The sequence below is a fragment of the Pseudophryne corroboree genome, chromosome 12 (genome assembly GCF_028390025.1).
Source record: "Pseudophryne corroboree isolate aPseCor3 chromosome 12, aPseCor3.hap2, whole genome shotgun sequence".
Classification (NCBI taxonomy): Eukaryota; Metazoa; Chordata; class Amphibia; order Anura; family Myobatrachidae; genus Pseudophryne; species Pseudophryne corroboree.
The window spans coordinates 88,037,268-88,063,704 of NC_086455.1; the positions used below are offsets into that span (position 1 = coordinate 88,037,268).

Here is a 26,437-nt window from a genome sequence, read left to right on the forward strand (position 1 = left end):
TTCAATTAGCTGCGCAAATTTACAGAGTGGGAAAAGGATGGTAGCCTCAGGATTTTAGGCTATTCAATTAAGCCTATTTTTTTTCACATGGTAAATTTGCCGCTTACACACATTATCCCATAAATTTCGGAAAAAGTACCTGAGCTAAGGGATAACACGTTCACAGCACCCGCGATTCAAGCACTTATCGCGGATTTCTGCTCACGGCTCCCTCAGGCTCGGAAAGAAATAGACATTAAGTGCAGCCTGCAAGCTTATCACTGCTAATTGAATCCAACCCTAGGTAGTATAGAAAAATTCCATTATCTATGCTTACGATATAAACAAACAAGGCTTTCAACTGTAATGGTGAAATACATGTTTGTAGAAACTGCCAAAACAAAGTGCCTAGCAATTGCTGTATCTGGAACATAAACAAGATGAGGTGGTGCAAGAAAAAGAAAAGAAAAAACCCAAACCATGTAATGAAGACTAAATATTCCTATAAATTTGTGGCACCATTACATTTAAACACCCAGCCTTGAATCATTTAGCATATTCATCTTTATTTAAACCACTGCGCAACCGCTGCCTGAACGATATTCCCAGCACGCCAATTAAAATGAATATTAATTGTACAGATAAAAGTAAATTATTAGGAATATGGGAGCCAAGCAAAATAGAAATCATGTCGTCTTCAGAACAATAAGGTACAGATAGGTCAATAAGGCGGGATTAATTACCGCAGTGTAATGATCTGCAGATGCTATTCAATTAGAGTCCATGGTAGCCTTGATCACAGGAGCCGCAAACGTGCCAACCCATAGCTCCGAGGGGTGTAGTACTGCTGACCGGCGGTCTCCTGACCGCCGGTCAGCTTACAGACGCCGGGATCCCGGCAGCATCCCGATCCCGGCGGGGAGGGGCGAGTGCAGCAAGTCCCTTGCGGGCTCGGTGGAGACCTGCAGTCGACACGGGTTCTATTCCCACTCTATGGGTGTCGTGGACACCCACGAGTGGAAATAGTCCCTATTGGTCGGCATGCCGACCATCGGGATAGTGATAAATAATAAAAAAATAAAAAAAATAAAAATTGACTGAGGAAGCCGCTGATTATTGGAGACAGGCAGAGAAACGCGTTTTACTACAAATTCGAGGATACCAAGGGTCTTCATACAACCCTATCTTCTTGACTGTGGAACCCACTTCAGACCTCCAGATAAGGACCCGCTAAAAGGAATTTCGCTACCAGGGCCGGGAGTGTACGGACCAAGGTTCCCAGGACAGATCTGGTAATATCCAATTTTTACACCACTAAACATGGCCATGTTTTAATACCTAAATTGGAGCAAAGTCCAATACATTGCACGTTCTAATCAAAGTGAATACTAAGAACTCGGTCTATGTAAAATGGACTGATCTGAACACAAGCTTGTATAATTGCCGGCAATGGATTAGAACTTACAGCTACCAAAAAAACAACGCTTCATTTAAGGTGTTTTAATCATACAGCTGTGAACGGTCGTTCTGACAAATACACTGTGGACACATTTTGTTTTTTTAAAGTGGCTAAATAATGTCTATTTTATGCTCTGAATAGCTAGTAAAGACTTCATTGTAACAAGTTAAATATCATTTATCCAGGCTCAGTTAAAAATGCCAGTATAATCAAATTTGTTAAATCAATGCATTTCTGAACCAGGATAAATGAAAATCGGATTATAGGGCTTATAAATACTGCATATTGTATGTGAAATTTTTATATGTATGAAATCTAAAATCATGTTTTAGAAAAGAATAAATAGAATATATCAAATTATAATAAAGCCTTTTTTACACGGTTACTAGCGCTTTCTAATATTTATCATCGGGATAGTGACCCATCGGGCTGGTGGAGGTCGTCATGTGACTGTCGGTCAGCTGACCGGCGGTCACATGAATACCACCCGCTCCGAGACATACCCCGGTCTCTATGGGTAAATGTGCATTAGTGGGTAGTTTACTGCACAAGGAAAAGGGACTGTAATTGGATAGCCCCAGCATATACAGACAGAAACTATCGCTCCTTTTCCCTGCACTGTAAATTACCGCATCTAATTGAATCCAGCCCCCCAAAAAATAATAGTATTTTAAATTATCTACCGGTAAAACCTTTTCTCGTAGTCCGTAGAGGATACTGGGGTCCACATTAGTACCATGGGGTAAAGACGGGTCCACTAGGCTCCATGGGCACTTTAAGAATTTGATAGTGTGAGCTGGCTCCTCCCTCTATGCCCATCCTACCAGACTCAGTTTAGGAAACTGTGCCCAAGACGGACATACTTTGAGAGAAAGGGAAAAGATGGTGGTGAGATTCCGAACCAGCACACACAAACTAGAGGAAAGCCAAGCTAACCAAACTGTAAGCCAGGAACAGCAACAGCTGAACCAACAATACTTAACCAAGTACCAGTGCAGGAAGAACGAAGCACCGTGCGGGCGCCCAGTGTCCTCTACGGACTACGAGAAAGGGATTTACCGGTAGGTAATTAAAATCCTATTTTATCTTACGTCCTAGGAGGATACCGAGGTCCACATTAGTACCATGGGGATGTACCAAAGCCACCAAACCGGGTGGGAGAGTGATGAGGTTCCTGCAGAACTGATTGACCAAACTGAGGGTCCTCACCGAGGCCAAAGTATCGAACTTGTAGAACTTAGCAAACGTGTTCGAACCTGACCAAGTAGCTGCTCAGCAGAGCTGTAAAGCCGAGACACCCCGGGCAGCAGCCCAGGAAGAACCCTCTGACCTAGTAGAACAGCCTGTACAGATTTTGGACATGACAAACCTGCCGTGGAATAAGCATGCTGGATAGTAGGCCTGAACCAACGTGCAATTGTCTGCTTTGAAGCAGGACATCCAATTTTATTGGGAACATAGAGAACAAACAGCGAGTAAGATTTTCTTTGACGAGCTGTCCGCTTCACATAGATTTTCAAATCCCTCACAACATCCAAGGACTTTATAGTAGCAGAGGTGTCGGTAACCACCGGAACGACAATAGGTTGGTTGATATGAAACGCAGACACCACCTTTGGAAGAAAATGCTGAGTAGTTCTGAGTTCAGCCCTATCTTCATGAAAAATCAAAGCTGTGAGACAACACCCCCAGCTCCAACACACGCCTTGCAGAAGCCAAGGCCAACAGTGTGACGGCCTTCTACGCAAGAAACTTGACGTCAACGTCCTGTAAAGGCTAAAACCATTCCGGTTGCAGGAACTGCAACACCACGTTGAAATCCCAAGGTGCCGTAGGAGGCACAAAGGGTGGTTGGATGTGCAGAACCCCCTTCAAAAATGTCAACCTCAGGTAGAGAAGCCAATTGTTTCTGGAAGAAAATGGATAAGGCCGACATCTGGACTTTTATGGAGCCCAAACGTAGGCCTACATCCACAGCTGACTGCAGAAAAAGGAGAAAACATCCCAGTTGAAATTACACCGCAGGAAATTTTCTGTTCTCACACAAGAAACTTATCTTTTCCAAATATGGTGGTAATGTTTAGACATTACCCCCTTTCTGGCTTAGATCAGGGTTGGAATAACCCTATCCGGGATCCCTTTCCGGGCTAGAATTTGATGCTCAACCTCCATGCTGTCAAACGTAACCGTAGTAAGTCTTGATAGACGAATGGCCCGTTGTAGTAGGTCCTCGCGAAGAGGTAGAGGCCATGGGGTCCTCTAGGAGCATCTCCAGTAGATCCGCGTACCAGGCCCTTCTTGGCCAGCCGGAGCAGTGAGAATTGCTTGAACCTTTACCCCTTTTTATTCTTTTCAGAATTTTTGGGATCAATGGAAGTGGTGGAAACACGTACACCATCTGGTAGACCCATGGAGTCACCAGAGCGTCCAACGCAACTGCTTGTGGGTCCCTCGACCTGGAACAATACCGCTTGAGCTTCTTGTTGAGACAAGAGGCCATCATGTCGATTTGTGGCATTCCCCACAGACATGTCAAGCACCAGAACACCTCTGGGTGAAGGCCCCACTCTCCTGGGTGGAGGTCGTGTCTGCTGAGGAAGTCTGCTTCCCAGTTGTCTACTCCCAGGATGAAGATTGCCGACAACGCCATAGCGCGTCTTTCCGCCCAGAGGAGAATCCTCGTCACCTCTGACATTGCTGCTCTGCGTTCCTCCCCGTAGGTTTATGTACGTTACCGCCGTCACATTGTCCGACTGAACCTGAATGGCGTGATCTTGAAGATGTGATGCCTGTAGAAGGGCGTGGTACAATGCCCTTAGTTCCAGAATGTTGATTTGAAGGATGGTTTCCTGACTTGACCATTTTCCTTGAAACTGTTCCCCTTGGGTGACTGCTCCCCAATCTCTAAGGCTTGGGTCTGTGGTGAGCAGAATCCAGTTTTGAATGCCGAACCTTCGGCCCTCGGTCAGGTGAGAAGTCTGTAGCCACCAGAGAAGAGGCTTTTGGTGACAGACGGATCCTCTGGTGCATGTGAAGATGCGATCAGGACCATTTGTCCAACAGATCCAGCTGGAAGGGCCTTACGTTAAACCTTCCTACTGCAGTGCCTGGTAAGAGGCTACCATCTTTCCCAGGAGTCGAATGCATAGATGCACAGATATCCGGGTTGGTTTTAGAACAACCCGTACCATCGAGTGGATTACAAATGCCGTGTCTAAAAGGAAGGAATACCTTCTGTGCCTCCGTATACAGTATCATCCCCAGGAACGGAAACCTCTGTGTTGGTTCCAGATGAGATTTTGGTAGGCTCAGATTCCACCCGTGAACCTGGAGTAGCTGGGTTGAGAGGGCAAAGTTGTCCAACAACCTCTCCTTGGAAGGTGCTTTTATCAGCAGATCCTCCAGGTGCGGTATTATGTTCACTCCTTGTTTGCAGAGGAGAAACATCTCTGCCATTACCTTGGTGAACACCCTCGGTGCCGTAGAGAGGCCAAATGGCAGGGCCTGGAACTGATAGTGACAGTCCTGTAATGCAAACCTTAGATAAGCCTGATGAGGTGGCCAAATCGGAATATGAAGGTACGCATCCTTGATATCCAGAGACACCAAGAATTCCCCCTCCTCCAGACCTGAGAGCACCGCTCTCAGAGACTCCATCTTGAACTTGAACACCCGTAAGCACGGGTTCAACAACTTGAGATTTAAAATGGGCCTTACCGAACCGTCCGGTTTCGGTACCACAAACCGGTTGGAATAATAACCTTTGTTTTGCAGTTGAAGTGGAACTGGAACAATGACCGGAGTCTGTACCAGTTTTTCAATTGCTTTCTGTAAAGTCATACTTGCTCCTTGAGAAGCTGGTAAGAGGTCTGTAGCCCTGGGCGATAAGATCTTTGACCCAGGGATCCTGGCATAATGTTGCCCATATGTGACTGAAATATCTTAAATCGGGCTCCCACCTGCCTGTCATCCAGGCAGTGCAGACCACAGTCATGCTGAAGGCTTAGAGGAAGAACCGGGGTTCTGTTCCACGTGAACCTGCAGTTGCTGGTTTTCTGGGTTTACCTCTATTGCCTTTGAAGGCCGTAGAAAAACCTTTGGTTTTATTTAAAAATTTTGCCATCCGAAAGTACTGCAGCGTTGGAGCTGAGTAGGTTTTCCTAGCCGGGGGAGCTGCTGAAGGAAGGTATGTATGTAGACTTACCCGCCGTAGCCTTGGAAATCCAGGTATCTCGTTCAGCTCCAAACAGGGCCTTATCTGTAAATGGTAGGTTTTCCACGCTTTTCCTGGAATCCGCGTCCACTGGCGTAGCCATAGGCCCCTGCATGCTGCCACTGCCATGGCGGTTTTGCGTGCATTGAGCAATCTTATTTCTTTTACCATAAAATTTGCAGTCCTGTATATGCTGTAGGAGTAAAAATATCTCCCCCCTGGATAAGGAATCTAACTCGTCAATTAGATTTCCTGACCATTTTGCAATGGCCCTAGTGATCCATGCACAAGCAACAGTGGGTCTCTGGGCCACCCCAGCAGCTGTGTACAGGGATTTGAAAGTGTATTTTACGTGACAACCTAGATACCGATGCGTCAACAATCGGTGGGTTTTCCCATTTTTTCCCCATCATCCTGAGGGAAAGGGAAGGATGTGAGTAATCTCTTCGTGATCTGAAACTTTTTTTCAGGATTAACCCAGATTTCCTCAGAGAATTCAACTCTTGATGCAGGAAAAGTAGCAGAATTTTTTACATTAAAATAAGACACCTCATCCTCATCTGTCACTTTATCAGGAAATTTGCAGAACGTCTCTAATAGCATCTATCAGAGCCTGTACCCCCTGTGACAGAGCGGCATCACCCCCACTGAGTCCACCTCACCCTCCTCTGCATCCGACACGTCATCAGTGTCATGCTGCAGGATCTGGGCCAGTGTACGCTTTTGTGGACAAATGGCAGGGGTCTGAGACGCTGGTATGGGAACTGAATCTCTATTCATCAGGTCATCCAGAGACTGTCTTAGGTATCGCGTCTCTCTCATTCTGGGATAATTTATTAGAAATATTCGAGATCATCCCTTTTAGGGAATCCAACCATGCTGGTTCGGATCCACCTGCCTGAGAATGAGTACTATCCTGAGTACATTGTAGTGATCCCCCTGGGGAAGAAAAGCACTCTGCCGTGCATGAAACACACTCCTTAGACATTGTAATGTGAGGTACACACACGAGAAAAAAGGGTAAGCCCAGTTAACCCACACAGAGCCCTTCTAGGGAGATACAGAGTAAGATGGAGCCAGCCACACAGTGCCATTCTGCTAAAGCTTAAGCCTGGCTGGGTCGCAGACTAAGTACCCTTAAATAGGGTAGCAGTAACCTTATACTGCTCCCCCCTTCCCCTTGCTATGACCCCCTGGTACCGCTGAGCTAATCTGGAGTCCTTTTGGAGCAGCTGCGCTTCTCTAGCAGGCCTCACAGTGAGAGCTGTAGAGGGAAAATGGCGCTGGTGTGCAGCTGGATCCGCTCATAGTGAAGCCCCGCCCCCTTAATGGCGCACGGTCTTCCCGTTTTTTTATACTGGCTGAGGCTTATAATGTGCTTTACAGTGGGTTAAAACTCCTGTAAGCTGCTGCCAGTGTGGGTATTTTTTATTTTAAGGCTTCAGCTCGCCCCTCAAAGCGGAACACACATAGTATGCCTCTGAAACCTGGAACCGCAGCCAGCCAGTCAGCGCTGCGTCTCCATACCCTTATGCCACCATCACCGCCGCTAACCGGGACGCCGACTTTCTACTCACCACTCTTCTCACGTCTGGCTTTGTTATGGGTGGCAGCGTGCTGCGGGAATGTACGCTCGCCGTGGTGTGGCTTACGAATAGTTCCCCCAGGAGCTCAGTGTCCTGTCAGCGGGGAACGGGACCATTTACCCTTCAAGAGGTTGGGCCGTTCCCCTTACTTCCCCCCCACCCCCCAAGTCCCATGAAGCAGGCAGTCTGGTGCCAACTAGACCTGCCTAAGAAATAAGATTTTAAACCTACCGGTAAATCTTTTTCTCCTAGTCCGTAGAGGATGCTGGGGACTCCGTAAGGACCATGGGGTATAGACGGGCTCCGCAGGAGACATGGGCACTCTAAGACCTTTTAATGGGCGTGAGCTGGCTCCTCCCTCTATGCCCCTCCTCCAGACCTCTGTTATAGAGCTGTGCCCAGAGGAGACGGACATTTCGAGGAAAAGGATTTTGTTAATTAAGGGTGAGATACATACCAGCCCACACCACAAACACACCGTATAATATGGTATAAAACTAAACCAGTTAACAGCATGAACAACAGAAATCAACAACAATCTGATCTCAACCGTACACAACTCTCGTGTAACTACATCAGTAACTATGTACAAGTACTGCAGATTCATTCCGCACTGGGAAGGGCGCCCAGCATCCTCTACGGACTAGGAGAAAAAGATTTACCGGTAGGTTTAAAATCTTATTTTCTCTTACGTCCTAGAGGATGCTGGGGACTCCGTAAGGACCATGGGGTTTATACCAAAGCTCCAGACCGGGCGGGAGAGTGCGGATGACTCTGCAGCACCGATTGAGCAAACAGGAGGTCCTCATTAGCCAGGGTATCAAACTTATAGAATTTTGCAAAAGCGTTTTTGAACCAGACCAAGTAGCTGCTCGGCAAGCTGTAATGCCGAGACACCTCGGGCAGCCGCCCAAGAAGAGCCCACCTTCCTAGTGGAATGGGCCTTCACAGATTTTGGAAACGGCAATCCTGCCGTAGAATGAGCCTGCTGAATAGTGTTACTGATCCAGCGTGCAATAGTCTGCTTGGAAGCAACCTTGTTGGCCGCATATAGGACAAACAGAGCCCCTGTTTTCCTAATATGAGCCTTTCTGGCTACATAGATTTTTAAAACCCTGACTACATCAAGGGACTTGGACTCCTCCAAGAAATCCGTAGCCACCGGCACTACAATAGGTTGGTTCATGTGAAACGACGAAACCACCTTAGGTAGAAATTGTGGACGAGTTCTCAATTCCGATCTATCCACATGGAAAATCAGATAGGGGCTCTTGTGGGACAAGGCCGCCAATTCTGACACCCGCCTTGCAGATGCCAAGGCCAATAAGATGACCACTTTCCACGTGAGAAATTTTAACTCAACAGTTTGAAGTGGTTCAAACCAATGTGAATTAAGGAACTGCAACACCACGTTCAGGTCCCATGGTGCCACAGGGGGCACAAAAGGAGGTTGGATGTGCAGTACTCCTTTCACAAAAGTCTGTACTTCTGGAAGAGAGGCCAATTCCTTCTGAAAGAATATCAATAAGGCCGAAGTCTGCACCTTAATGGAACCTAACTTTAGGCCCATATCCACTCCTGACTGTAGAAAATGGAGAAAACGACCCAGCTGGAATTCTTCCGTAGGAGCATTCTTGGATTCACACCAAGATACATACTTCCTCCAGATACGGTGATAGTGCTTCGCCGTTACTTCCTTCCTAGCTTTAAGTAGAGTAGGGATGACTTCCCCTGGAATACCTTTCCTAGCTAGTATCTGGTGTTCAACCGCCATGTCGTCAAACGTAATCGCGGTAAGTCTTGGAACACACACGGCCCCTGTTGTAACAGGTGCTCTCTGAGAGGAAGCAGCCAAGGATCTTCTGTGATCATTTCCTGAAGATCTGGATACCAGGCCCTTCGAGGCCAATCTGGGACAAAGAGTATCGTCTGAACTTTTGTTCTTCTTATGATTCTCAATATATTTGAGATGAGCGGAAGCGGAGGGAACACATAGACCGCTTGATACACCCACGGTGTTACTAGCGCGTCCACTGCTATTGCCTGAGGGTCCCTTGCCCTGGAACAATATGTCCGAAGCTTCTTGTTGAGGCGTGACGCCATCATGTCTATTTGAGGGAGTCCCCAACAACTTGTCACTTCTGCAAAGACCTCTTGATGAAGTCCCCACTCTCCTGGATGGAAGATAGTGTCTGCTGAGGAAGTCTTCATCCCAGTTGTCCACTCCCGGAATGAATACCGCAGACATAGCGCTTACATGATTTTCCGCCCAGCGAAGAACCCTGGTGGCCTCCACCATTGCTGCTTGTTCCGCCCTGGCGGTTTACATGCGCCACGGCTGTGATATTGTCTGACTGGATCAGAACGGTAGGTTGCGAAGGAGATGCTCCGCCTGTCTCAGGCCGTTGTATATGGCCCTTAATTCCAGCACGTTTATGTGCAGACAAGCTTCCTGGCTTGACCATATTCCCTGAAAGTTTTTTCCCTGTGTGACTGCTCCCCAACCCCAGAGGCTCCCGTCCGTGGTCACGAAAACCCAATCTTGAATTCCAAACCTGCAACCCTCTAGAAGGTGAGCACTCTGGAGCCACCACAGGATAGAAATCCTGGCCCTGTGGGACAGGCTTATCATCTGATGCATTTGGAGATGGGACCCTGACCACTTGCTCAGTAGGTCCCACTGAAAAGTTTTTGCATGGAACGTGCCAAACGGAATGGCCTCGTAGGCCGCCACCATCTTTCCCAACACTCGAGTGCATTGATGAATCAACACTCTTTTTGGATTCAGCAGAACCCTTACCATGTTCTGGAGTTCCAGAGCTTTTTCCACTGGGAGAAAAACCCTCTGTCGTTCCGTGTCCAGAATCAAGCCTAAAAACGACAGCCGAGTTGTCGGGACCAACTGCGACTTTGGCAAATTTAGAAGCCAGCCGTGTTGTTGTAGCACCCTCAGAGAGAGCCACGCTCTTCAGTAATTGTTCTCTTGATCTCGCTTTTATCAGGAGATCGTCCAAGTACGGGATAATTTTGACACCCTGCTCGCGCAGGAGTACCATCATTTCTGCCATTACCTTGGTGAAAATTCTCGGGGCCGTGGAAAGCCCAAATGGCAACGTCTGAAACTGGTAATGACAATCCTGTACAGCGAATCTCAGGAACGCCTGATGAGGAGGATATATGGGGACAAGAAGGTATGCATCCTTTATGTCCAGAGATACCATAAAATCCCCCCCTTCCAGGCCGGAGATCACTGCCCGGAGAGATTCCATTTTGAATTCTCTTCAAATATAGATTTAGGGATTTTAGGTTCAGAATCGGTCTGACCAAACCGTCCGGCTTCGGGACCACAAACAGGGTTGAATAGAACCCCTTTCCCTGTTGAAACTGAGGAACCTGGATAATCACTTGCTGTTGACAGCTTTTGTATAGCCGCCGAAACTATTGCTCTCTCTGGGAGAGAAGCTGGCAAGGCAGATTTGAAAAAATCTGCGTGGAGGCACCTCTTCGAACTCCAGTTTGTAGCCTTGGGACACTATTATCACCCAAGGATCCAAGTCCAAATGAACCCAGACCTGGACTGCATCTGGTATTGAGGTGTTTTCTTTTGCTTTGGGGGAATGTAAGGCAGAAAAGATGACTTAGCCGCGGTAGCTGTGGAAACCAGGTCCGCAAGGCCTTCCCCAAACAGAACTTCACCCTTGTAAGGTAAAGCCTCCATAAGTCTCTTGGAGTCAGCATCCCCAGTCCATTGGCGGGTCCACAGTGACCTCCTAGCTGAAATTGCCGTGGCATTTGCTCTAGAACCCAAGAGCCCAATATCTCTCGCAGCCTCCCTCATATATAATGCTGCGTCCTTTATGTGACCTAATGTCAACAAAACACTGTCTTTATCGAGGGTGTCCATGTCAGATGACAAGTTATCTGCCCATACTGCAATTGCACTCCCCACCTATGCCGACGCTACCGCCGGTCTGAGCAGGCCTCCCGTAGTCGCATAAATTGATTTTAAGGTGGTTTCCTGCCTGCGATCCGCAGGATCTTTTAAGGTCGCCGTGTCCGGGGATGGTAGGGCCACCTTTTTGGACAAGCGCGTAAGGGCCTTGTCCACCTTGGGTGAGGATTCCCACCATAACCTGTCCTGTGAGGGGAAAGGATACGCCATTATAATTCTCTTGGGAATCTGCAGCCTCTTGTCTGGAGTTTCCCAAGCCTTTCCAAATAAAGCGTTCAGCTCATGTGATGGGGGAAATGTTACCTCCGGTTTCTTCCCCTTAAACATACAGACCCGTGTGTCCTGGACAGACGGGTCCCTCTGTGATATGTAATACATCTTTTATCGCAATAATCATGTATTGAATACTCTCTGCCACCCTTGCGTGCAACTTTGCCTCATCATAGTCGACACTGGAGTCGGAATCCGTGTCAGTATCAGTGTCTGCTATCTGGGTAAAGGGACGTTTTTGGGACCATGAAGGGTCTTGTGACACAGTAAGAGCCATGGAGTGACTCCCTGGTTGGCATTTGGACTCTGCTTTGTCCAATCTCTTATGTAATAAAGCCACATTCGCATTCACAACATTCCACATGTCAACCCAATTAGCCGTCGGCGGTGCCTCTGGAGAGAATACTACCATCTGCTCTGCATCCTCTCTGGAAGAGCCTTCCGCTTCAGACATGTCGACACACGTACTGACACCCCACACACACTGGGACATATGGATATGGGGATAGACCCACAATAAGGCCCTTTGGAGAGACAGAGAGAAAGTATGCCAGCTCACACACAGCGCCCTGTGATTCTGAAACAAAGTCCCAGACTAGGAAGCGCTTTTTTAATAATACATTTTGCACCAAATTAATGTGCCCCCCCCCCCCCTCATTTTGCACCCTGTCAACTTGTGTACAGCAGGGGAAGAGTCCGGGAGCTTCTCTGCAGCAAGCTGTGGAGAAAATGGCGCTGGTTAGAGATGAGGAAACAAGCTCCGCCGCCTCGATGGCGGGCTTCGGTCCCACTGATTCTTTATACTGGCGGGGCTGTATATACTGCCTCAGCAGTATCTATACTTGTGCCAGCCTATATATGAGGTAAAAATTGCTGCCCAGGGCGCCCCCCCCTGCGCCCTGCACCCTTGCTGTGCCGTTGTGAGTGTGGGAGAGCAATGGCGCGCAGCGCGACCGCTGCGCGGTAGCTCACGAAGATCTGAAGTCTTCTGCCGCCTTTGAAGTCTTCTTGCTTCCTATACTCACCCGGCTTCTATCTTCCGGCTATGCGAGGAGGACGGCGGTGCGGCTCTGGGACGAACGGCGAGGACGACACCTGTGTTCCGACACTCTGGAGCTAATGGTGTCCAGTAGCCTAAGAAGCAGAGCCTATCAGTAAAGTAGGTCTGCTTCTCTCCCCTCAGTCCCACAAAGCAGGGAGCCTGTTGCCAGCAGTGCTCCCTGAAAATAAAAAACCTAACAAAAGTCTTTTCTAGAGAAACTCAGTAGAGCTCCCGTAGGTTTGTGACCAGTCTCCTCTGGGCACAGAATCTAACTGAGGTCTGGAGGAGGGGCATAGAGGGAGGAGCCAGCTCACGTCCATTAAAAGGTCTTAGAGTGCTCATGTCTCCTGCGGAGCCCGTCTATACCCCATGGTCCTTACGGAGTACCCAGCATCCTCTAGGACGCAAGAGAAATAACCTATAGAAATATAAATGCAGAGAACTCTTCAGGAGCTTACCTAAGCGTGACCGGCTCCTCCGGGCACATTTTCTAAACGGAGTCTGGTAGGTGTGGCATAGAGGGAGGAACCAGCCCACACTATCAAATTCTTAAAGTGCCTATGGCTCCTAGTGGACCAGTCTATAACCCATGGTACTAATGTGGACCCCAGTATCCTTTAGGACGTAAGAAAAAAAAAAAAAAGTGTTCACAAGTCAAAAAGGACGACGAAAAGTACCCATTTCATCATTTTCTATAGCATACTGCTTGCAGTGCAGATAATATTGTTTCTGCAAGCAATGCTTGGGTCAATCACACTAGACATGTGGAAGCCAGGACAGAACAGCTGTACTACAAAAATAGGAGTAAAACAATCTGTGCTCTGGACATGGAGTGTAATTGTTTTACTAGAAGATTATATGCATAGGAAAATTTATAAATGGTTTATATGAACGTGATATAGTAAAAAATAGCTGGTCAGTTCCGTGATAGAAAATTACATTAGTGTTTCTTTTTCAATTAAGAGGGTTAGTCAAATATGTTTAATACAAAATACTGCAGGCAGTTATGCAACTACTATAGTGTGGACTGACTTATGGTGAAAAAGGTTGGTCACACAACAAACTTAACATTTAAGAGCACATGTTGATTTCTTACAGGTGGTACATGAAAGGCAGCCCATTAATTCACCAGGAATCTTTGCGCCTGTTCATGGTCTTACATTATTATGGACCACTGGGTGGCACTCTGCAACATTGAGTCAGACCATAAAACAGGTGGCATTTCAGTATTAGGAAAAATACAAAGACACTATTATACTAGCGTTTAACAATATATTCTTAATCCATTTACAAAATAAAGTTTGTGTACTCATGTCTTCGAGAAACATAAAATACAGTTATCAAATATTAAATGCAAATAATATTTTCCGTAACACTGCATTATATTTTTCTTTCAAATTTAGCAAGTCCACCTAATAACTTGTGTTGATTAATCAACGTTCTAATACTTGGGATACAAATCTTCCAGCAATAAATACCATTATGGAAAGTACATCTGAAAAGGTTATATATGATGGGGCATTTTATATAAATCAGATTGTATTTAGATACACGTTCGTAAAATTAATGTTGTACAGATGAGTACAGCTATCATTACCAATTTAACACCCCCACCCCCCCCCCACCCCCCTCTCCTTTCCCAATACAAGAAGAAGAAAAAACGTGAAATTTGTATTAAACAAGATTTCAGTTCTGGATATAACTAGGTAGCTCCAAGAAAATACAGAATTTAATAGTAAGTGCAACATTTTTGGGGGCAATTGTAAACTACTAAACAAGTTTCACAAAAAGTGAACAAAATTGTTTCTTTACTTTATTACAAATTTTCCTGACGTGGACTCCTTTGGTCTCAAAATACAATCTCTCATTGTTGTGTGTTACACTGAAGCGCAACAGGGAAATAAGGGTTGGTACTCATTGTAGGTTGGGCATTGTGCACTGCAGCTAGAAAAATGGAACTCATAAGTGTTGAAATACACTCACAGCAGCACTTAACTGAAGATGCTTCTCTCATCACATGAGAGCACTGTAGGGTCTGAGGAGAATTGGGGTGCTTCAGAGATGGATGCTCATAGCATCACTGCTGCATCTTTGGACACAGCAGCTTTGCTAAAATATGCTAACACCACAGGACGTGTCTGAGAGCTAAAGGCACCTACTGCCGGCATCGCAGATCCGAGTTCTGCATACGAAGACACAGAATTGTCGCGATATTTGCAGCATCATACTTCTGAGTAAGCCTAAGGCTACATAGATTGGCCACCTCAACTGAGCTGCAGAGGATAGTAAATCTGCATCGATCGACACAGACAGTGGCCTCTGCACTCCCAGAAAACTGGCACAAACCCCTTCTCCCGTTGCCTAGCACCTCCCCCAAACGGCCGCCGACTGTCAATCAGGCTGCGACTTAGGGAACACTGCATGCAACACCACAGGACCCGTTCTGCACATGCACAGAAAGGATCCTGCGCAGTCCACCCACCATCTGAGTTATATGCAAACCCGATGGTTTGTGTACATTGCTGACTACATATTAGAAAGGGCACTATTTAAAGGTGAGACCTGGATAAACTGATAATGAGTTTGTATTAGGATTTTAGGGACCCATCTGATGAAGTTCACCTAACCATGGAGAATAGGTCCACATTTTTGAACAAATTTCTGCTAAGAACTCCACTTATACTCCATGTTAATTGTAAGTGTTTATCATAATTATTTAGACTATCAGTATTCTTAGTGCTTACAGTGTTGCACCTGCATATTTTTTCCTGTATGGTACTAGAACCCTCAGCATGGTAGCACCTCTTATGTTTAAAAATAGTGTATGCAGTCCAAGTCCCCCCTTTTTCCCCCAATGTGTACAATGTTAGTTGGAAAGCACATTATTTAATCCCAGCCCTGGGACACCAACCTGAGAATCCTTACTGCAAAGTTTTCCCTTTACTTCTACTTTTTAGTACAGAGTATATACAGTGGAGCCTATTCTATTGTTTCTTGCGCCCCCTAGCTGACTGTTTATAGTAATTGGTGTCTATCTGAGCTATTCCACGTTAGATGCCCAGTAGCTGCTACAGTCATTTTTTCTTGCAGCCTCCATAGGTGCGAGAAGAAATGTGTTAAAGTCCGTAGTTTGGGCATCCAAACCCAGACTTGGACGCCATTGCAAGTGCTTAGATGCGTTTAGCCACTTTGTGCATCTAAAATCGGAGCCGTCAGGTGCTGTAACTACGAACAGACATCTAATCGGAGCAACAATGGCATAGCTCCGATAGATGCCCATTCCTTTAGATGCCCAGCAGGGGGACGGAAGAAACAAATGAATCAGCCCTAGCAAGTTACAAACTGTACTTTAAAAAACAAAAAAATAATAATAATAGACATCTGCTTGTACCAAGCTCAAGAGATTTAACATGGGAGGCTTCACAGACCAAGAACTTGGCACAAAATATACTAAATTGTAACATATCTAACCAATTAAACAATTCTGAAGCATGCAATGAGCCGCAGTGCTGAAAATCTGTAGAATATCTAAAAGATTTACTCTAAGTAAAATAGTGCATGTACTGTATGTGTAAATTACCTATACCCATGCAGAGATTGTCTCTACATCTATATGTCCCAGATATAATTTCATATTACTAGGGAACATGTTACTGCAAAAAAGAAAAACAAAAACAGAATAAAAAGAAAATAAACTGCAAATCAGTAAAACTAGTAAAGCTAGAAAAGGTTTCAGGACCGATTCAATTGTTCTTTGCACCCCCTGCTGGGCGTCTTTAGCAATGGGAGACAATCGGAGCTATTCAATTGTTGCTCCAATCAGACAGCCATTACCAGTTAAGGCACTTGACTGTTTCAGGTCTAGGTGTGCAAGGTGGCTAAACCCCTTCTAAAACGCTTGAATGGGTGTCTAAAGTCTGGGTTTGGGCAGCCAAACTACGGACTTTAACACACTTTCTCACACCTATGGAGGCAACGAGAAAAAAGGCGACTGCAGCAGCTAATGGGAGTCCATCGATATATCAACTGAATAGCTCAGATAGTCTCCTATTACTATAGACAAACAGCAGGTGGCTCGTGCACCACAAGAATTTAAGGGAATTAAACATCATCTTTTAAATCACAAAACCAAGTGAAGATTATTTGCTTTTACTAAATTGACCCCTATGAAGCATCTTTGGAACCACCCTGCAATAAATTTAATTTATTCAGTTTGCTAAAGTATTCCCAAGCTTGTTTTTTTTTCCCTTGGAAGTAATATAGTGATTGTAGATTTAACATTGTCAGTAGACCACCAAGACATTTGTGAGGTCCACATTTAAATGGCACTTAAAGGCATATTTAAGAACAAAAACAAAACACTATTCATTCGGGTACTTATTTTGGTTAAATGATCCACCTTCTACTCTGCTTTCCAGGTACTTGTCCAATTCCGCTTCCCTCTTCACTGCCTCTGGAGATACTTTTGGAGCACTCGGAAAACAGATCAATATGACGCTCATGTTGTCTCGGCTTCCCTGGAGGAGGAGAAGAAAAAAAAACACCTTGTCATTTGAAGAGTTTGGCATGTCACAGAAGTATTAGAAGAGCACACATTTTAATACAACGAAAACAGTTACACCATACTAATTCATACATACTTACGTATTAGTACGTTTAGAAGTATTGCACATATGCAAAGGCATTCAATTCAGTGGCGTCATGGTGCCTGCTTGCTTTTGATGCACTAAAATGTCACTAAAGAGCTATCCTGCAAATCTCTTTTTAAACTGCATTTGCAACTTGAGCCCAAGTTCATACAACCAACCTGTTGCTTATTTAGGAGTATGGGCCCATTTAAGGGAGTTGTATAGCAAGTTGGCATCAAAAAGGAAGGAGACAATTTAATTGTTTATTGCGCCCAATCTCTTGGAGGGGTGGGGGAAGGAGCGAGGTGAAAAAATAGTTTGTTTTTTTTTTCATTATTTTTTTTTATTGCGCATATCGCACCCAGACAGGCCAGGTTTAGCCAAATAAAACTGCTAAACCCGACCAAAGTGAAGGGAGCGACGCGAAAAGTGCAGCTGAATTGTTCCATTGGGTGCCATATAGAAGTGGCAGCGGTGATAACATTTGAATTCCCCTCAAAGGGAATTTGTGAGGCATGATTTTATTCTTGCCTCAAACATTCAAGATCTATATTCGTCACCTACCTAGTGCTGAGTTTCAAAATATTTATAAAAATTAGCATGTTTGTTTTTTAAGAGTTGCACCATGTGCTATAGAAGGGAAAACAGGCACTTAGTAAACACCTCTAAATTAATGCAACTTATAAAAAGCACAATTACTGTTTTAATATATGTTGCTGCTCTATAGGGAGACTATTTGGACGAGTTTAAGTAAAAGGTACTCAGCCAGCGAGATTCAATAGTTTTGCAATTGCCGTGGGGGACTCTTGTTGCTGCCAAATGCACCACTTTTAGACACTATGGGGTATATTCAATAAGAGTCTGATCCATTCCAACCTGCAGTTGTCTGAATGGATCCGACAACCACTATTCAATGGACGGCCAAATATGACTGTCGGATTTGGCCGTACACAGGGTCCTGTCAGGCTGCTGTTGTCGGGCCACTGCTGTCAGCGGCTACAGATGCGCTGACAGCAGTGGCCAGGGGAGCAGAGATCGGTGGCCGTGAGCGGGCTGGCTGCGGGGGACGTGTGGGGCGGCGGGGGGGGGCGCTGCAGGGAGAGAGGTGCCTGCGGGCGGGGGTGGGAGAGCCGAGATCGACGGCCAGCGGGTGGACATGTCTGCGGCGGGGGAAGGCGCTGCAGGGAGAGAGGTGCTCGGCCGGGGGACGGCCAAGCACCTCTCTCCCTGCAACGCCACCCCCCGCCGCAGACATGTCCCCCCGCTGGCCGTCGATCTCAGCTCCCCAGCCGCCGGCAGCACTGCTCGTCACCTCACCTCAAACCGACTTTCTCTGACGTCCTAGTGGATGCTGGGAACTCCGTAAGGACCATGGGGAATAGCGGCTCCGCAGGAGACAGGGCACATCTAAAGAAAGCTTTAGGATCACCTGGTGTGCACTGGCTCCTCCCCCTATGACCCTCCTCCAAGCCTCCGTTAGATTTTCTGTGCCCGACGAGAAGGGTGCACACTAGGGGCTCTCCTGAGCTCTTTGTGAAAGTTTTAGTTTAGGTTTATTATTTTCAGTGAGACCTGCTGGCAACAGGCTCACTGCATCGAGGGACTAAGGGGAGAAGAAGCAAACTCACCTGCGTGCAGAGTGGATTGGGCTTCTTAGGCTACTGGACATTAGCTCCAGAGGGACGATCACAGGTTCAGCCTGGATGGGTCACCGGAGCCGCGCCGCCGGCCCCCTTACAGAGCCAGAAGAGCGAAGAGGTCCGGAAAAATCGGCGGCAGAAGACTTTCCTGTCTTCAGATAAAGGTAGGCGCACAGCACCGCAGCTGTGCGCCATTGTTCTCAGCACACTTCACACTCCGGTCACTGAGGGTGCAGGGCGCTGGGGGGGCAGCGCCCTGAGACGCAATAAATCGATAGAAAACCTTTTATGGCTAAAATAAATGCATCACATATAACTCCTGGGCTATATGGATGCATTTAACCCCTGCCAAAACATACAAGAAAACGGATGATAAGGACGCCGAGAAAGGGGCGGAGCCTATCTCCTCAGCACACTGGCGCCATTTTCCCTCACAGCTCAGTTGGAGGGAAGCTCCCTGGCTCTCCCCTGCAGTCACTAGACTACAGAAAGGGGTTAAAAAAGAGAGGGGGGCACAAATTAGGCGCAGTATAAACAATACAGCAGCTATAAAGGGAAAAACACTTATATAAGGTTATCCCTGTATATATATATATATATATATATATATATATATATATATATATATATATATATATATATAGCGCTCTGGTGTGTGCTGGCAAACTCTCCCTCTGTCTCCCCAAAGGGCTAGTGGGGTCCTGTCCTCTATCAGAGCATTCCCTGTGTGTGTGCTGTGTCGGTACGTTTGTGTCGACATGTATGAGGAGAAAAATGATGAGGAGACGGAGTAGAGTGTCTGTAATAGTGTTGTCACCCCCTGGGGGGTCGACACCTGAGTGGATGTACTGTTGAAATTGCGTGACAGTGTCAGCTTTGTATAAAAGACAGTGGTTGACATGAGACAGCCGGCTACTCAGCTTGTGCATGTCCAGACGTCTCATACAGGGGCTCTAAAGCGCCCGTTACCTCAGATACAGACGCCGACACGGATACTGACTCCTGTGTCGACGGTGAAGAGACAACCGTGATTTCCAATAGGGCCACACATTGCATGATTGAGGCAATGGAAAAAGTTTACACTCTTCTGATAATATAAATACCACCAAAAAAAGGGGTATTATGTTTGGTGAGGAAAAACTTCCTGTAGTTTTCCTGAATCTGAGAAATAAAATGAGGTGTGTGATGATGCGTGGGTTTCCCCCCGATAACAATTGATAATTTCTAAAAAGTTATTGGCAGTATACCTTTTCCCGCCAGAGGTTAGGGTGCGTTGGGAAACACCCCCTAGGGGGGATAAGGCGCTCACACGCTTGTAAGAACAAGGGCTCTACCCTCTCTGGAGATGGCCGCCCTTAGGGATCCTGCTGATAGAAAGCAGGAGGGTGTCCTAAAATGTATTTACACACATACTGGTGTTATACTGCGACCAGCAATCGCCTCAGCCTGGATGTGCAGTGCTGGGTTGACGTGGTCGGATTCCCTGACTGGAAATTTGATATCCTAGATAAGGACAGTATATTATTGCCTATAGAGCAATTAAAAGATGCATTTCTATATATGCATGATGCACAGCGGAATATTTGCCGACTGGCATCAAGTATAAGTGCGTTGTCCAATTATACCAGTAAAGTGGTCAGGTGATGCAGATTCCAAACGGCATTTGGAAGTATTGCCTTAAAAAAAAAGGGAATGTACCCCAGGTCGCCTCTCAAAATAAGACGCCGTATTATCAGGCGCAGTCCTGGTTGGCAAGCGGACAAAAGGGTTCCTCTTTTCTGCTCGTGACAGAGGGAGAGGAAAATGGCTGCAGAGATCAGCCAGTTCCCAGGAACAGAAACCCTTTTCCGCCTCTGCCAAGCTCTCAGTATGACGCTAGGGCTTTACAAGTTCAGGCACGGTGGGGGCCCGTTCTCAATGAATTTCAGTGCGCAGTGGGCTCACTCGCAAGTAGACCCCTGGATCCTTCAGGTAATATTTCAGGGGTACAAATTGGAATTCGAGACGTATTCCCCTCGCCGTTTCCAAAAGTCTGTTTTACCGACGTCTCCCGCTGACAGGGAGGCAGTTTTGGAAGCCATTCACAAGCTGTATTCCCAGCAGGTGATAATTAAGGTACCCCTCCTGCAACAGGGAACGGGGTATTATTCCACACTATTGTGGTACCGAAGCCAGACGGCTCGGTGAGACCGATTTTAAAATCTAAAATCTTTGAACACTTACATACAGAGGTTCAAATTCAAAATTGAGTCACTCAGAGCAGTGATTGCAAACCTGGAAGAAGGGGACTACATGATGTCTCGGGACATCAAGGATGCTTACCTTCATGTCAAAATTTACCCTTCTCACCAAGGGTATCTCAGGTTATGGTACAGAACTGTCACTATCAGTTCAGACGCTGCCGTAGGGATGGTCCACGGCACCCCGGGTCTTTACTGAAGTAATGACCGTAATGATGATATTCCTTCGAAGGAAGGGAATTTTAGTTATCCTTTACTTGGACGATTCCCTGATAAGGGTGAGATCCAGGAAACAGTTGGAGATCGGTGTAGCACTACCTCAGGTAGTGTTGCGGCAGCACGATTGGATTCTCAATATTCCAAAATCGCAGCTGGTTCCGACGACTTGTCTTCTGTTCCTAGGGATGATCCTGGACACAGTCCAGAAAGAAGGTGTTTCTCCCGGAGGGGAAAGCCAGGGAGTTATCCGAGCTAGTCAGGAACCTCCTAAAACCGAACCAAGTCTCAGTGCATCAATGCACAAGGGTTCTGGGTAAAAATGGTGGCTTACTACGAAGCAATCCCATTCGGCAGATTCCACGCAAGACTTTCCAGTGGAACCTACTGGACAAATTGTCCGGGTCGCATCTTCAGATGCTTCAGCGGATAACCCTGTCACCAGGGACAATGGGTATCCCTCCTGTGGTGGTTGCAGAGTGCTCATCTTCTAGAGGGCCGCAGATTCGGCATGCGGGACTGGGTCCTGGTGGCCACGGATGCCAGCCTGCGAGGCTGGGGAGCAGTCACACAGGGAAGGAATATCCAGGGCTTATGGTCAAGCCTGGAGACATCACTTCACATAAATGTCCTGAAGCTAAGGGCCATTTACAATGCTCTAAGCTTAGCAAGACCTCTGCTTCAAGGTCAGCCGGTGTTGATCCAGTCGGACAACATTACGGCAGTCACCCACGTAAACAGACAGGGTGCCACAAGAAGCAGGAGGGCAATGGCAGAAGCTGCAAGGATTCTTCGCGGGGCGAAAAACCATGTGATAGCACTGTCAGCAGTTTTCATTCCGGGAGTGGACAACTGGGAAGCAGTTTTCCTCAGCACGACCTCCACCCGGGAGAGTAAGGACTTCACCCAGAAGTCTTCCACATGATTATAAACCGTTGGGAAAAACTCGACAGGTATTGCGCCACGTCAAGGGACCCTCAGGCAATAGCTGTAGATGCTCTGGTAACACCGTGGGTGTACCAATCAGTGTATGGGTTCCCTCCTCTGCCTCTCATACCCAAGGTACTGAGATTGATAAGATGGAGAGGAGTAAGCACTATATTAGTGGCTCCGGATTGGCCAAGAAGGAATTGGTAACCGGAACTTCAAGAGATGCTCACGGAGGATCCGTAGCCTCTACCTCTAAGAAGGGTCCTGCTCCAGCAAGGACCTTGTCTGTTCCAAGACTTACCGCGGCTGCGTTGACGGCATGGCGGTTGAACGCCGGATCCTGAAGGAAAAAGGCATTCCGGATGAAGTCTTCCCTATCTGATCAAAGCCAGGAAGGATGTAACCGCAAAACATTATCACCGCATTTGGCGAAAATATGTTGCGTGGTGCGAGGCCAGTAAGGCTCGACGGAGGAAATTCAACTGGGTCGATTCCTACATTTCCTGCAAACAGGAGTATCTATGGGCCTGAAATTGGGGTCCATTAAGGTTCAAATTTCGGCTCTGTCAATTTTCTTCCAAAAAAAAAAAAAAAAAAAGAACTAGCTTCAGTCCCTGAAGTTCAGACATTTGTTAAAGGGGTACTGCATATACAGCCTCCTTTTGTGCCTTTAGTGGCACTTTTGGGATCTCCAGGTGGTTTTTGGGTTCCAAAAGTCACATTGGTTTGACACACTTAAATCTGTGGAGTTAAAATATCTCACAAGAAAAGTGGTCATGCTGTTGGCTCTGGCCTGGGCCAGGCGCGTGTCAGAATTGGTGGCTTTATCCTGTAAAAGCCCTTATCTGATTTTCCATTCGGACAGGGCGGAATTGAGGACTCGTCCTCAGTTTCTCCCTAGGGTGGTTTCAGCGTTCACCTGAACCAAACCTATTGTGGTGCCTGCGGCTACTAGGGACTTGGAGGACTCCAAGTTGCTAGACGTTGTCAGGACCCGGAAAATATATGTTTCCAGGACGGCTGGAGTCAGGAAATCTGACTCGCTGTTTATCCTCTATGCACCCAACTAGCTGGGTGCTCCTGCTTTTAAGAAGACTATTGCTCGTTGGATTTGTAGTACAATTCAGCTTGCACATTCTGTGGCAGGCCTGCCACAGCCAAAAATCTGTAAATGCCCACTCCACAAGGAAGGTGGGCTCATCTTGGGCAGCTGCCCGAGGGGTCTCGGCTTTACAACTTTGCCGAGCAGTTACTTGGTCAGGAGCAAATACGTTTGTAAAATTCTACAAATTTGTTACCCTGGCTGAGGAGGACCGGGAGTTCTCTCATTGGGGGCTGCAGAGTCATCCGCACTCTCCCGCCCGTTTGGGAGCTTTGGTATAATCCCCATGGTCCATACGGAGTTCCCAGCATCCACTAGGACGTCAGAGAAAATAAGAATTTACTTACCGATAATTCTATTTCTCGTAGTCCGTAGTGGATGCTGGGCGCCCATCCCAAGTGCGGATTGTCTGCAATACTGGTACATAATTATTGTTACCAAAAAATTCGGGTTATTGTTGTAGTGAGCCATCTTTTCGAGAGGCTTCTCTATTATCATGCTGTTAACTGGGTTCAGATCACAAGTTGTACGGTGTGATTGGTGTGGCTGGTATGAGTCTTACCCGGGATTCAAAATCCTTCCTTATTGTGTACGCTCGTCCGGGCACAGTATCCTAACTGAGACTTGGAGGAGGGTCATAGGGGGAGGAGCCAGTGCACACCAGGTGATCCTAAAGCTTTCTTTAGATGTGCCCTGTCTCCTGCGGAGCCGCTATTCCCCATGGTCCTTACGGAGTTCCCAGCATCCACTACGGACTACGAGAAATAGAATTATCGGTAAGTAAATTCTTTTTTTTTTTTCCAAGACGGATTAAGTTTGTCGGAAAGGGGGCAAAAACCTGTCGGATTTGGCCCCATTTCCGTCAGAAGCACGTGGATCGGCGAAATAGACGCCGATCCATGTGTTTTCCAACTAGTCGGGAATTCCTGACTTGTCGGAAAAAATCAGCCCCTATTGAATAGGTTGGAACCCCTTCTGACTTATTTCTGTTGGAAGCTGCCATCTTTCTGACAAGACGGCAGCTTCCGACAGTTATTGAATACACCCATAAGAGTGGATTCTATTGTTTTCCCCTGCACCTGTCACAATTGATGCTCCATTTGGGCGGGCATGCAGAAATTTCTTCTCGCAGCCTTCTCGGGTGGTGAGAAGAAATGTGCAAGAAGTCCATTGGTTAGGTACCCAAAATATCGCTGTTTAGCAGCCATGGGGTAGGGGCGGTGAACAAATCACACACAGCTATACATTAGGCAGCTTCCAGCTCTCTAGTGATACAACAAATGGAGGCACAGCCAAGTTCACTAATTAATGCTTCCTGGTCTGTTTTTCGAAGCATTTTCTCTTGTGATCGCTTAAAAAAAATATATATATATATATATAAATATATATATATTATATATATATGCAAAACGACCCGGCACTCCACAGTCCCTTATAATGAAATACAGTGCTCACGGTGCCATCCCACAAGGCTGCAGCCCAGCAATAGAGAAAACAAAACGGGCGGCACTCGGAGTCTCAATCTTAATAATCAAAGTGCAGTGACCGAAACGTTGCTAAAGACGGGGTGATGTCCTGATCATTTGATTGAAGTCCTACAAGTGCCGCTCTGATCCGTAACTATACATGCAATTGCTTTTGCCGGAGAGGGCACCAGGCGTTTTGAATTTTTGTACACTAATGAGTGCCGGGTCTGGAACGGAATATATATATATAATAAGAATTTACTCACCGGTAATTCTATTTCTCGTAGTGCGTAGTGGATGCTGGGAACTCCGTAAGGACCATGGGGAATAGACGGCTCCGCAGGAGACTGGGCACATCTAAAGAAAGAATTAGGACTATCTGGTGTGCACTGGCTCCTCCCCCTATGACCCTCCTCCAAGCCTCAGTTAGGACACTGTGCCCGGAAGAGCGTACACAATAAGGAAGGATTTTGAATTCGGGTAAGACTCATACCAGCCACACCAATCACACCGTATAACTCGTGATAGGAAACCCCGGTTAACAGTATGATAACAAAAGGAGCCTCTGAACAGATGGCTCGCAATAATAACCCGATTTGTATAACAATAACTATTTACAAGTATTGCAGACAATCCGCACTTGGGATGGGCGCCCAGCATCCACTACGGACTACGAGAAATAGAATTACCAGTGAGTAAATTCTTATTTTCTCTGACGTCCTAGTGGATGCTGGGAACTCCGTAAGGACCATGGGGATTATACCAAAGCTCCCAAACGGGCGGGAGAGTGCGGACGACTCTGCAACACCGAATGAGAGAACTCCAGGTCCTCCTCAGCCAGGGTATCAAATTTGTAGAATTTTGCAAACGTCTTTGCCCCTGACCAAGTAGCAGCTCGGCAAAGTTGTAAAGCCGAGACCCCTCGGGCAGCCGCCCAAGATGAGCCCACCTTCCTTGTGGAGTGGGCATTTACAGATTTTTGGCTGTGGCAGGCCTGCCACAGAATGTGCAAGCTGAATTGTACTACAAATCCAACGAGCAATAGTCTGCTTAGAAGCAGGAGCACCCAGCTTGTTGGGTGCATACAGGATAAACAGCGAGTCAGATTTTCTGACTCCAGCCGTCCTGGAAACATATATTTTCAGGGCCCTGACAACGTCTAGCAACTTGGAGTCCTCCAAGTCCCTAGTAGCCGCAGGCACCACAATAGGTTGGTTCAGGTGAAACGCTGAAACCACCTTAGGGAGAAACTGAGGACGAGTCCTCAATTCCGCCCTGTCCGAATGGAAAATCAGATAAGGGCTTTTACAGGATAAAGCCGCCAATTCTGACACGCGCCTGGCCCAGGCCAGGTCCAACAGCATGACCACTTTCCATGTGAGATATTTTAACTCCACAGATTTAAGTGGTTCAAACCAATGTGACTTTTGGAACCCAAAAAAACTACATTGAGATCCCAAAGTGCCACTGGAGGCACAAAAGGAGGCTGTATATGCAGTACCCCTTTTACAAACGTCTGAACTTCAGGGACTGAAGCTAGTTCTTTTTGGAAGAAAATTGACAGGGCCGAAATTTGAACCTTAATGGACCCCAATTTCAGGCCCATAGACACTCCTGTTTGCAGGAAATGTAGGAATCGACCCAGTTGAATTTCCTCCGTCGGGCCTTACTGGCCTCGCACCACGCAACATATTTTCGCCAAATGCGGTGATAA

General features: G+C 46.7%; 1 protein-coding gene across 2 annotated transcripts in view; it reads right to left on the bottom strand.

The window, feature by feature from the left end:
- Nucleotides 1-26,437, bottom strand: part of PPM1A (protein phosphatase, Mg2+/Mn2+ dependent 1A) — a 280,963-nt gene that overhangs the window by 58,530 nt on the left and 195,996 nt on the right. For both annotated transcript variants that reach the window (XM_063947751.1, XM_063947750.1), the window contains exon 3: nucleotides 16,901-17,018. In XM_063947751.1, coding sequence (XP_063803821.1) covers nucleotides 16,901-17,018 — 118 coding nt within the window. The remainder of the gene's footprint in view (nucleotides 1-16,900; nucleotides 17,019-26,437) is intronic.